This window comes from Trichosurus vulpecula, chromosome 2 (genome assembly GCF_011100635.1).
Source record: "Trichosurus vulpecula isolate mTriVul1 chromosome 2, mTriVul1.pri, whole genome shotgun sequence".
Lineage (NCBI taxonomy): Eukaryota > Metazoa > Chordata > Mammalia > Diprotodontia > Phalangeridae > Trichosurus > Trichosurus vulpecula.
The window spans coordinates 80,237,126-80,249,570 of record NC_050574.1 but is presented as its reverse complement, the minus strand read 5'-3'; the positions used below and the strand labels follow the sequence as shown (position 1 = coordinate 80,249,570).

The following is a 12,445-nucleotide window of genomic DNA, read 5'->3' as shown; positions in this document are numbered from 1 at the left end:
TAAAGGGGGTGAAAGGAAAACCAGAGTGTCCTAGAGGCCTCTTTCCATTTCTGTTTTCTGTACACGGAGTTCCTTCTGCCTCTGGCTCCTTCTGCTGCCCAGGGCACTTCCTTCCAGGCCTCACTCAGCAGAATGGAAGCCATCTTTTGAATAGTGGATTTCCACCAGAATCCTGCCTCCTTTTCCCACACCACTCCAAGGTGGTCACAAGAGGAAACTCTGTGTGACAGGCAGACAAGAAGCAACCACAGATCCAAGAGAACATTTATTTTTGCATTAGCATAAATTGGAATCTGTCGATAACAAAGTAAAACTAAAGAATATAATGGTAGCTTTTGTGACGGGGAAGAGTTAAGCTCCCATCTGTAGGTTCCCATGTATGGCTGCTCAGATGCCAGCTTCTTGGGGAAGGAGCAAAAGGGGCAGAGGGAGCAGGCTGCTGAGGGGCAGCTAGGGTCAGGCCTGCACTGACTGCTGCTGGTCCCTGAAACCTCCAGAAGAGTGGGCACTGCTACTGTGTTCGGGGACCAGTAACCAGCCCTGCCTCCCCTCCTGATGGTAAGAGGCAGAAAGGACACTAATGCCACTGTGAGGATAAGTGCTCGACAGCCTGCCCACCTCCCGTTAGGGGATAGAGTAGATAACACCCTGGGCCCCAGGGGAGGCAGCCAGAAATGAAGCCCTTAAGGTTACTATCTGATAATTAAAAAACCATGAAATATGTCTGTGTAGAAAGATAAAAATGGATCTATATGCATAATGAAATCAGCCTTCAGGGCTGAAGAATTTGCCCTTCCCCTCCCATCCCAGCCTCAACTCTAACAAGTTACCCCCACCACAACCCTATCTAAATAAACATAACAGCTGCCCATGTACTAAGCAAACCCCAAAAAATAGAGTCAGAGCCCATTAAAAAGCCTGATGAGCCTCTGATGCACTGTTTCCCTATAGAGGCACCTGGGACTGGGCAGTTCCATCCCAGGAAGAGAGAGTAGCATCAGCTCAATGCAAACCCTAGACAGGGCCAGAGAAAGGCCCTGTGGTCAAGATCCTGGACAGTCCCCTGCCCACCATACCCACAACCAGGGGGAAGGGGTGAAGGGCCCCAGGGGGAAGGGCTAGTTGGCCGGCTGCCCATGCACCCTGAAGCGGTAAACACAAGTATATTCAGGGTGATCCCAGTTGCTCAGGATTCGAAGTTCGACCAGGCGATATGGTGTTGTGTCATTATCCTGTGGGAAGAGAAGAGTGGGGTCAGAAAGGCCCGAGATCCCCTGCTGGATGCTCTGACCCCAGAGCCCCTCTGCCCCAGGAGTTCTTAAGAAACTAAATGAAGCCACAAGGTTATCCTGGCTTCCACCAAAGCTGTTTGCAAAGCCACAGCATCCCACTGGCTGGTGATCCAGCCCTCAAGATCACCAGCCTGTCTGGGTCACTGGCCAACTGCTGTGCAGCCAGCCCTCCATACCTGAATGTGGAAGGTCTGAATGGACTCCCCAGTGTTATCATAGGTGAAGTGGCCAAGCGCCACACCCTCCGACTGCGAATTTTCATTTAGTCCCTGAAAAGAAAGAAAAGCAAAGGGAAGGGATGGATGGAGGGATGGATGGATGGATGAATGGATGGAGGGATGGACGCATGGATGAATGGATGGATGGATGGATGGATGGATGGATGGATGGATGAATGGATGGATGAATGGTCAGACAGACAGACTGGAGTGGGTTGGAGAAAAGATCTGGCTCTTAGGACATGAATCAGATCAAATCCAGGGAGGCAAAGAAGGGGGAGGCATTGGTGGAGGGGGATGAGGAGGAGGGGGCAAAGGGAGAAGGAGAGGAGGGGACTGAGGGGGAGGTGGCAGAGGAGACCAAGGAGGAAGAGGGGGAGAAGAAGGAGGCACGGGAGGAGGGGGAGGAAGAAGAAGAGGTGGCTGAGGAGGAGGAGAAGGCAGAGATGACTGAGGAGGCCTTTTGGGAGGAAGGGGAGGAGGAGGGGGTGAGGGCCTTGCAGGAGGAAGAGGCAGAAGGATACACTGGAGAGAGTAAATGAGAGAAAATTGAAGCCACTGTGATGGCTCCTTGCTTGGTCCCCTCAACACCTAGCATCTCTCTTACTAATTATATAGAAAGATGACTTCCCCCTCAAGTCCCTAGCCTCCTTCTCTGTCTCTTCTTCTACGCTGCTGCATGCCTTGGGATAAACCATTTCACTGTGGGTGCCTCAGTTTATTCATCCATGTCAGGTTTTAGCTCCTGTAGCTTGCCCCTCCCCTACCTGCTTCACCTTCTCTTCTGGCTCCATCTTTTGGCCCCAAATCCTTTTTCCAAGGACATTTCATCTCTGCCCTGAGGAAGTGACTACTTAGGGAATTGCACTCACCATCCCCACCTCAGCTCCCCCATGGGACACCTGCCATAGAGGCAATGCTGTAGAAAAGGACCCTGAGGCAGCATCAAAATCTTGGCTCTTATTACTACTCTCCTTGTCCTTTCCTGGCTGCTCTCTAGGAAGAGAGGTGGAAGGGTTGGCTCTGGAGTCGGGAGCCCAGCTTCAAGGTCCGGTCTGTAAAATGGGCACATCCTTCCATTCCTCACCTCACAATGCTGCTGTTAAGAAATGGCTTTCAGCCTTTCTAGAAAGAGCTTCCAGGCTCTGATACTAACCAAAATAACAAAGTCTTTGGGGGCACTGGGGATGTTGCTGATGGGGGACAGGGCTTTGGGCACGTGCTCCAAGGTGACAGCAGTGAGGTGGATGCTGGCAGACAATCGAATACCGACAAAGCCCTGCGGGCCCCGGAATGCCCAGCAGTTGCCAGGGTAGACGTCTGGCTGTGGGAAGAAGGCAAATCAGGTGAAAGGCAGGCAGCCAATAGTCCAGCTCCTGATCGTGGGGCCTCTCGGCCTGAAGAGCCCAGCCCCCACAGAGGAGGGCAGGACATGGCAGGCTAAGAGAGGTAAGCTGGGGATGCTTTTTGTAGACCTACCTGGAGGATGGCTCTTGGGGAGTGGGAATAATACCACAAGGGGATACCAAAGAGACTTAGAACAGCTATCCTGGTGTCATAGGTGGCTGAGCAGTGGCTGCTGATGATGCTGGCACCTGAAAGAGCAACAAGGAGATGAGGAGAGGGGAGGAGGTAGAAGCCTCAGGCTGGCAGGACACCAGGGTAGCCTAGGGCAGCTCTCAAGGCTACAGGGCACTGCAGGGGAATCAGTCCTCACAATTGATCTGCCCATAGGGGATATCCCCAGTTTTCCATTCCTCCTGTCCTAGAATTGCCTCCCAATTTTCTAAAACCTCATGTCTCAAACCCTCTGGCTTTCTGCAGGCTGCCTACCTGAGGATTCCAGGGCATAATCCACCAGCCCAATGTGGTCTTCACTATACAGCTTTAGAGCCTGTTTCACCATCTGGTGCACTTCCTAAAACACAGGCATGGACTTATGGACCTGACCACCTGCAGGACCTGTCCACTCCTTGTGGGGGAGGGGCAAGCATGCTACCTGCTGGGCCAGGGCTTCCCTCTCCCTCCCAGGAGTCTCCTCTCAGGGCAAACCTGGGCTTCCCCCCAGCTGCTCAGGGAGTGGGGCACATCCCTCACCTCCTCTGTCATGCCTCTCAATCCTTCCTTGAGAAGGCTCAGCCTCAGGCTGGCAGCAGCTTCACTGGCAAACTTGACCTGCCCCTCTGCCACTTGAGTAAGGATTCTCTGCTCCAGGTCCTGAAGCTGGGCCTGCACCTCCTCTAGCTGAAGGAACCCTGACTGAGTGCTCTTCTCTCCAACAAGAAACTGATTGATCCAGGCTGGGAAATGAGACTCCACCTAGAACCCAGCAGAGGAGAGAGCTCAGCAAAACACCTGAGAAACAGCAGAGGTGAGGAAGGAAGAGGCCCTCAACAGGGTCCTTCGGGTGTCTAGAGAGACTCTGAGAGCTCAGGGCCTGCATGTGCCTGCCTGGTGCCAGGGAAGGCAAGATTGTGAACCAACTAACTGGCATTTCTCCACTGCTTTGGGGTCTGCAAACAGGATCTCATTGATCCCTCGGGCGCTTGTTCTTGTCCCATTTGACAGATGAGAAATGTCCCCACCATGTCACAAAGTCCACCCAATAGGCCCAATCTTGCAGAAGCGCCCAGTGGACACCTTAGAAGGTTCAACCTCCCTGGGCAGATGCCCAGGTGGCAGCAGCCCATTTTGGATTGAGGGGCATGGGTGGCCTAACCAGGGAACTGGGGGACTCACGTCACTTCTCAGGGCTGCCATCTTCTCTTGCCAAAGGTCTATTTGTTCTGCCACTGCAGTTTGTCTCTGGCTCAAGGCCACCAGCTCCTGCCTCATGCCAGCCAGCTGGTCCTGCAGTGGACCCATCTCCTTTACAATGTTTTCCTGGACAGCTTCTTGTGCCAAACTAGGCAGTGACAAAAGGAAAGGTCAAGGTCAACCACTGCATAGTCATGGAGAATGGCTTCAAGCAGAGGCCAGGAAATGGAACAGGCTCACTTGAAGAAAACCACCATCCAATGGAAAGAACAGAGCCAGAGACCTGGCTTCAAGTCTTCCCTTTTACTCCCTGGGTCACCCTGAGCAGGTCATTTCCCTCCCAGGCCTCAGTACCTTCATCTGCTCTTTGAAGACCTCACCATCTCTGATTGATCTTATGGACATGCTAACCCAAGTATTCTGGCTCCACTGACCACCCCCACTCCCCCACCCCTTACCCCCACCCACAATCTCACTTTTAACTTCTCTGCTCTAGCTTACTAGCCCTCCTTCCGTCCCTTTCACTTTGGGAGTCACTTTGGAACCTTACCTCTGCCACTCCAATTTGAGCTGGAGCATCCATCTTTGTAGCTCCTGTAAGGAAAATGAGGCTACATTGAGACTTATAAAAATATCAGCTCCTCATTCTGGGGACTTGTGGTCTTTTCTGGGTAGGCCCTCTGTCTGCTGAGGAGAATCCTATTCTCTACAAACTGTTGGGCTCCAGAAATCTTGATCTTCGGTCCAGGCTAGACCTTTCCGAGACTGGCCTCCTGTCCTACCATGCCACCAAGAGGAGGCACCTGAGAAAGATCCAAGCTCAGCTAGGATTAGGCATAAACCACTTTCCCCAGAGTGGTAAGGTTATTTCTTGGTCCCTTGAAGAAAGTTTCAAACTTAGCTCTTAAGTCCCATTCTTCTCCTTCACAGTCTTATCCCTCCCTAGTCTTCCTGCATGGATGTGCTCAGCACATGGGACGGGTCTCAGACACTTGCTGTAGGAGGAGGTCTAGGTTTCCTTGAGGCCAGCAAGCTCCCTGCTCATCCTTCAGACAACAGGGTCCAGGGTCTTCAGGTAGCTCTGATAGCAAGTGGCCATCTCTTAGCATGACCAGAGTCTTTGTCAATCTAAGATGCTCCCAGACAGGTATGAAATGTGGCCAGAACCCCACAGACAAGAGCCAGGCCCCCTGAGAGGCCTCTCCTGAGATGCCCACCCCCACTGTGTCTGCCTCCAGAAGAAGTTGAGTTTCTGGATTACCTGGCATATCCAAGTAATCTTCTTTAAGATGTTATTCAAATCTTGAGGATTTTTAGCCCTGAGCTTGGCCATCGCTTCCTGAGGAGCACAGAAAAGGAGACAGGCCTTCAACAAGACCCAGGGAACTTGGCAGGCTCTGGAGAGCCCAGAGCACCACCTCATCTCAAGACCTCCATGACTGCCACTGCCCCTGTTGGTCAAACTGAGAGAGGCCAGTCCTGGTGAACTGGTCTGAGCAGGAGAGCAGGTGAGCAGGTGAGCAGCTCCTGCTTTCTCCTCACCTGGATGTAAGCAGTACTGTCCCTGCGGAAGTCTTCCTTCAAAGTGGCTTCCCATCGGCTCACCAGGCCCTCCAGGACACTCAAAATGTCTTCCTGGCTCAGGCATTTCCCATCTCCATTCTCAATGGCCCCTGGCTGTAGCTGCAGGTGTTCCAGCCTAGCAGCCTCCTTCTGCCAATGAGCAGAGGAATCTGATGTCAGAGTCTCCAGTCGTCCTCCTGAACAATGAACCCTTGACAGGACATGTTGTTCAGCCTTGGGAACAAGAAAGAAAACAAACAAAGATCAGCCTCAGGATGTTTATTAAAACGTGGACTAAACCAGTCAGATAACAGTCAGGGTTGAAGGGAGAACTAGGTCAACTGGCTACCATGTATGCTTAATTGGTTAATTGAATATTACTTTACACACCAACAGGGAGGAGTTTTCTGCCATTTTTGAACATGGAAAGTATTTTTTTTGAATGGGGAGGGTAACATACCAAGGAGTTGCATGTGAGCGGCTTGTAGAGAAGATTGTAACCCAGAAGGGAGCAGACCAATCCATCCTCTCAAGGGAGGTACTGAGCTGATGCTGCATCTCTCTGGGGCAGTCTGACAGAATAAAGATGGTCTTGCTCCTGTATTCCCAACACCCTCTTCCTAAAGAAGGGAGGAGTCCACTCCTAGCCAGGAACATTTACCAATTCCTTTGGATTCCTCATTAAGAATAAATTGCCCTTGATCCTGCTAGCACATGTCCTTTGATCTGCTTCTCTAAAGAAAGCAACTGTAATGGCTTAACAATCTTACTTGAATTAAGCATATGCATGTCATTCACTGAGTTCAGGGGAAAAAGTCAGCACCCTGAACTTCAGAGCAAATAGAAACAGAAATTACAAACAAAGAAAATAACATAAATCAATAGACAGGCTGCTAACTGTCTCACCAGAGCAATACAAACATAGTTACCAGAGACAGAAGCACAGACATCTGGGTTTTCAAAGCTGGGGGCTCCTTAACAGCAACCCATACTCTCATCTGGCCAACTTACACAAACATTCTTCCAGTGAGTGAGCCCCCCAAAAAAGCTAACCTCAGAGTATATATACTCTTTCCAAGCAAGGACTCCTGATTCAATCAAAGACTCTTGATTCAAGCAAAGGCAAGACTCAATCAAAGACTCTTGATTTTCTTACTGCTGAGAAGTGCTCCAAAAAAAACCCAAATAGTCTCACATTTTTTTGCTATTAACTTGTATGAACTGATTTAGGGAGGAGTAAGCAAACCACAAAGACAAACAACTTGGAAAGACTTTGGAACTCTGATTAATGCAATGATCAACTACTCTTCTGGCAAATGAGCCAATTTCTGACAGTGAGGGAATAGACTCAAGAAGCAGAAGGAGACATGCATCTCTTAGATATGTCCAAGGAGGGACTGGTTTGCTTGACGCTGCACATTTGTTACAAGTGGTTTGTTTTGCATTTTCCCAAATAGGTGGGAGGTGAGAGGAAAATAAAACAGACTGTTTTAATAAAAAATTAAAACAAAACACCTTTTTATGACTAACCCAGCTTCTCCATCCTCCAATGCATCATGGTTCTGCAGAGTTGACCTTACCAAGGACTGCATCTGACAGACCCAGCCAGGCCAAGACAGGCTTCAAGGATGGTATGACAATAGTCTGTATTGCCACCCTATAAGAAACAGCACAGCCAATGCCCTCTACTTCTCTGATGCCATTGGTCCTTTTAGATTTTGTTTGTACCTGTCTCCTCATCTGTCTAGGAAGTTCTCAAGGGCATGGACTGTAAGGTTGTTTGTTTGGTTTGGCCTTTCTTTGAATCCCAGTGACTTAGGATATTGCCTGACACACAATAACCAATGATTAATAAAAGCTTGTTGACTAAGTAACAGTAGGTTGAGAGGAATGAACTTGATTGTGAGCAAGGTGTCTGCCCATGGTGTGCAAACCATTCCTGGTAAAAATCCCAGGCACTCACCTGGAAATATGGGGTAGATTTTCCTGATTCCTGTAACTCCTCACTCTTGCTGCTTCCCTTTGCTGCCCACCAGGAGAGCATAGCAGGGTGGAAAGTCTGCAGTCCATAGGGGTAGAAATACCAAGCACCTAGCACATGGGAGCAAAGGCTAATTGAGGCAGAGGCTGAGGCACCAGACGAGTAAGAAGTACAGGGTGAGGACCTACATCTGGACTGATTCTGGCAGTGTCACATCTATGCAAGCTCAGACCCTAGTCCAAGAAAAGCAGATGCCTGACAGGCTCCATGACATGGAAGGCAATGGCTAGAGCCACTTCCACCACAAGAGCCTACAGGAAAAGATTCCCTTTCACATGATCCTATCAGGAGCTCATGATATAATTTCGAATTATGGCAAAAAAGATACATAAGAATAAGCTGGTGAGAGGACATGGAGTATAAACCAAGAAGTCCTGCCTCCTCTTCCCAGGCCTAGTCTACACAGTGCTCTCTCCCTTCTGAAGAAGGACCAGATGCTTTCAAGTGATGCCACCTGAATACAGGTCCTGGTGACCGTCTGTTTGTGGTGTCATCATTCATGAGCTTGGTTTTTTTCTCACAGTATGGACTGAGTAACGTCATGGCTGCTGAGCAAGAGTCCATCCCTTCTGGGATCATCTAGGGAGGACCACCCTGTCTGTTCTCAACAATGAGAAGGGGCAAAGGCCTCCAGTTCTGCTGTTGCATCTGTCCTGCCCAGATAACTGACTCAGCTCCTCTACCACTCCCCCGCCCTCAAGTGCCTGGTCAGTGAACACACAGGGCACAGATAAAACATGCCCCTGGGAAGCCTCACAGCTACCCCAACCACATAGGGGAGGCCTGCATACAGAAGAAGCACAAAAAGGTGTGTTGAAATGGATTAGGAGAAGGAGACACAAGACATAACTTTCACATTTTAGGCATGAAAACTTCCCCATATGAGGGCAGGGTCCCTTTTCCCCAGGCTTTTGTCCCAGCTCCCTAAAGGCTCCCCGTCAAAGCTCTATCTTCCAGACTTTCCTTCCATGGCCCTGCCATCAAACCCTGGGCCATCCTCCCTCCCAGGCTGCCCTGGGGACTCAGTAAGCCTCACCAAAAGTCAGTGAAACCAGAAGCAATGGCAATAGAAGACACAGGAGCAGCTTCTTCGCAGTTGGAAAGCACCTGTATTTCATGGGGATGAAATGAAGGTGGAAATGGTAGCAGTTGCCCTTCCCCACCACAGTGTCCTATGACACCCTCCCTGAGCCGGCAATGAAACAACCAAAAGGGTGTGCCCCTATCCAGGCACAGACAAGTTGTGGAGCTCTGGTGTTTTATGGACAGCCCTGGAGGTCAAGTGGAAAGAGAAAACTGGCCTTTGGGAAATGCATTCATGTTGTCATGAATGGTGACAGGGTGCCCTTTGACAGGTTTGGTGGAAGACTTCTCCCTATCAGACCTCCATCAGAAATGTGTGAATATGCTAGTGAATTGGACAGTCTTCTTTTCCTAAGTCCTTTCAGTGCTTGTAAATTTGGACTTGGAATTGCTGCAGGAGGAAGGCCTGCTAAGTCTGGCTGGTCACCCTTGGCCTAGCCTGGGGCCCCAAGAATCTGGAACAGGGCTGGGGAACCTGCTGACCTTGAGGCCACATGTGGGCTGCTAGCTCCTCAAGTACAGTCTTTTGACTGAATCCAAACATCACAGAATATATCCCTCAATAAAAGAATTTGTTCTGTAAAATTTGGACTCAGTCAAAAGGCCACACCAGAGGACACAGAAGGCCAGATGTGGCCTGGAGACTACAGGTTCCCCACACCTGCTCTCAAGGCTCTTGGACCCAGACCTGAAAGCAGCCTGGAAACCTGGACATGCTCCTCCACAGAGAAACTACAAGAATGGCCTGGATACCTGGAGGAATGGGAACATAATTCTGGATTCCAAACCCAAAATAGGGATTGTTCCTGGAAACTCAGCCCCTCCAAGGTGAACCTACCAGACGCAGTTGATATCAGAGACAGGAACTACTGAGGGGAGAACTGTTCCAAGATACTCAGGAAGAGAGTGCTCACAACCAACTCACTTCCCTGAAGAGCCAAGAGTAATGGGGGCTGGCCTGTGCCAAGTAGCTCTGGAGGAGGGCAAGCCATACACAAACCATTTCTCCAATCATCTTCTTTAGTCAACACACTCAGTCAAGCCCTGATTGGTAGCTGACTCTCACCAGCAGGTTACAGGGCACCCCTGAACCTGACCTGACCCTCTCTCATAAGACTCAGTGCATAAAAGTCTGAAAAAGTTGAAATCCAACAGGGCAAAGCCTATGGGGAAATTGATCTCAAGGACTGTGGAGCTCTTTGGAGCATTGGATCTTTGATTCTGACAGGCCTCAGGGAGGCCTCACTGACCTGCTGAAGACAATGATGTTCATCAGGGAGGCAGCTGTGGTCAGGTAATAGCAGCTGGTGCTGAGCCACCAGGACAACAGGCCAAAGAGCCACCCTGTAAAAGTCCCAGCAGAGGGCTTCAAAGACTTTGTCCTCCAAGCCCATCCTGGCCCAGAGTTAGCCTGGTCCCAGCCTGATAACTCTGCAGCTGCTTCTTGCTCTTCTGCTCTTGGATCCTCCCAAGGCTCTCTCACTGTGCTTGGGGATCCTTCCATAAGAAGCTCATCTCCACACACTGTCCTAGAGTTACTCCACTCAGCTTGCAGCAGAAGCAGTTGCCAAAGGTGGGATGCCTGGCAGAACTTTTCAGACACAACTCAGACATCTCGCCACTTTGCTGGGTGGTGCTCTGAAGCCCATCCCACCTGCTCTAGGGCAGGGAGTGAATTTTGCCCAAGGGTAAAATATGGCCCACATCCTACTTCTGTATGAGCTAAGGATGGTTTTCAAGATGATGAAACTTTATTTCAATAGAGAAAGACCATTTTTAGCTCTTTGGCTATAGAAAACCACATGGCCTTCTGCCTTGGAAGGTAGGGTTATTCTCCCAGGAACCTGTAAAAGTGCCATCCATTGGGCTGAGGGCCTTCAGGAGAATGGAAGGATCTTCAACGTGAGAGGATCCAGGCAGATGAGCCAACCCAACCCAATACAATCTTATGTTTCACATGAGGAAACAGAGATCCAAGGAGGAGCAGACCAACACATGTCAGAGACAAGGGTAAAAGCCAGCCTCCCCAGAAATCTTGAGAAGACAGGGAGGAGCTTCTTCTCTTCTTCTTCCCAGCCCAAGCCCTCAGGTTTGTCAACTCTGGGCCGAGCTCACCATTCTCACTCCACGAAGAATGGCTGTACAGCTCTTCTCATAGAAGGGAGCTTCCGGTCACCCAGGTGGTCCAGGGTCCCATGACAGAGGCCTCCCTGACCACCGATTCCTTGTAAGTGGTGTGAGGATTGGAAGCAGCATGCAGGGGACAGGCTGATGACAGGCCTTTTGCTTGCCTCGTCTTCCTCCTCATAGTCCTGGGGGGCATCAAGCATGAAGAACAAAGGTAAGAAAGAGGGCCAAAAAGACAAAGGGTGAGAAAGACAGGGAGGGGGAAAGGCCAGGAGGAAGAGACTTTCTCAGAGACTTCCAGGATGAAAAGAAATGATACCCAAAGCCCTCTTTTCCTGTTCTTATTTTTTAAGCTGATGGATAACTTTGAATGTTGGAGGTGGCATTGAACAAAGTCACAGCTACCATACACCAGGGAAAGCCCCTTTCCAAATTAAACTACCATGATGAGGTATGAGAGCAATTAACAGCCTCCTGAACCTGTCTCTTCACCCACAAGTCCTTCACCACCGGTGGCTTCCTATGCCCTTGTTGGGTGCTGCAGCTCATCCTAGCAACCATGGGCATTGGTGCTAGGGTGAAGTGATTCATGGCAGAAGGCATTCATTCCCTGCCCAGCTTCAGACTTCAGGGTTTCCAGCCTTCAGGACATTCAAAGCTGCCCCTCCCTAGTCCCTGTTCGAAGACAGTGAAAGCAGCAGCAGCCCAGCTTGTGGGAGAAGGGGAAGAGATGGTGCTGGGGACAAGAAATTCTCACATTTGTGGGGAAAGCAAGCAGTTGAGTCATGTCTCCACCAAAGATTAGGGCAAAAAAGACATGTGCACATGCAAGCTGCCAAGGCCCTTGGTTGCACTGGGCAGTTGTGGTCTGGAAGGTAGCTTAGGCTCACTCTGGCACAACTTACCTGAAGGCACTGTCCTGGAAGGCTGTGTGCTGACCAGCTACCAGGGAACTCCCTGTGCTGCTGCTGGTGCTGCTGCTGCCACTGCCTCCATTGTCACCATTGTAACGCCGCATCAGGCGCTCTCTGCATCGGGGCATCATCAGTCTTTCCTGCTAGATTAATTGTAGAAATTCCCAAAAGGAGGAAAAAGGAATGAGCAGCCATGCTTACTGACTGACTTGTTGCTATTTTCTGGGACCCCCAGAGAAGAGACTGATTGGGGGGAGGAACCTTGAAGGAGAGGGATGAAACTCCCCAGACTGAATCCTCCAAAATGGAAGCTGGGCTGCAACAGAGAGGTGCTCCCCTAAAGTGCTTCTGAAGCATCTCCAAGGCACATGGAAGATGGCTGCTTATCAGAGCCAAGCCCAGCAGCTTTGTGTCTGAGTTTAGCCATGGCTCAGCCTGGCCATGAAGTCC

At 50.2% G+C, this 12,445-nt stretch overlaps 1 protein-coding gene across 1 annotated transcript; it reads right to left on the bottom strand.

Moving 5' to 3' along the window:
* Positions 1-253: 253 nt before the first annotated feature.
* LOC118836484 (SUN domain-containing protein 2-like) lies at positions 254-12,123 on the bottom strand. The gene is made up of 15 exons (XM_036743763.1): positions 11,987-12,123; positions 11,131-11,266; positions 10,205-10,536; positions 8,908-8,978; positions 7,794-7,921; positions 5,810-6,064; positions 5,529-5,606; positions 4,818-4,861; positions 4,250-4,415; positions 3,608-3,829; positions 3,344-3,428; positions 2,990-3,105; positions 2,667-2,834; positions 1,469-1,561; positions 254-1,232 (listed from the first exon to the last, which is right to left on the bottom strand). The coding sequence occupies exons 1-15, from the start codon at positions 12,121-12,123 to the stop codon at positions 1,119-1,121; spliced, it is 2,145 nt and encodes a 714-aa protein (XP_036599658.1). The 3' UTR covers positions 254-1,118.
* Positions 12,124-12,445: the final 322 nt, after the last annotated feature.

Coding starts and splice junctions, on each gene's coding strand:
- LOC118836484 (XM_036743763.1), bottom strand. CDS start 12,123: ATGCCCCGATGCAGAGAGCGCCTGATGCGGCGTTACAATGGTGACAAT. Junction 10,537..11,130: donor TGGGACCCTGGACCACCTGG/GTGACCGGAAGC, acceptor AAGTTCTGCCAG/GCATCCCACCTTTGGCAACT. Junction 5,607..5,809: donor ACAGTACTGCTTACATCCAG/GTGAGGAGAAAG, acceptor TGTGCTCCTCAG/GAAGCGATGGCCAAGCTCAG.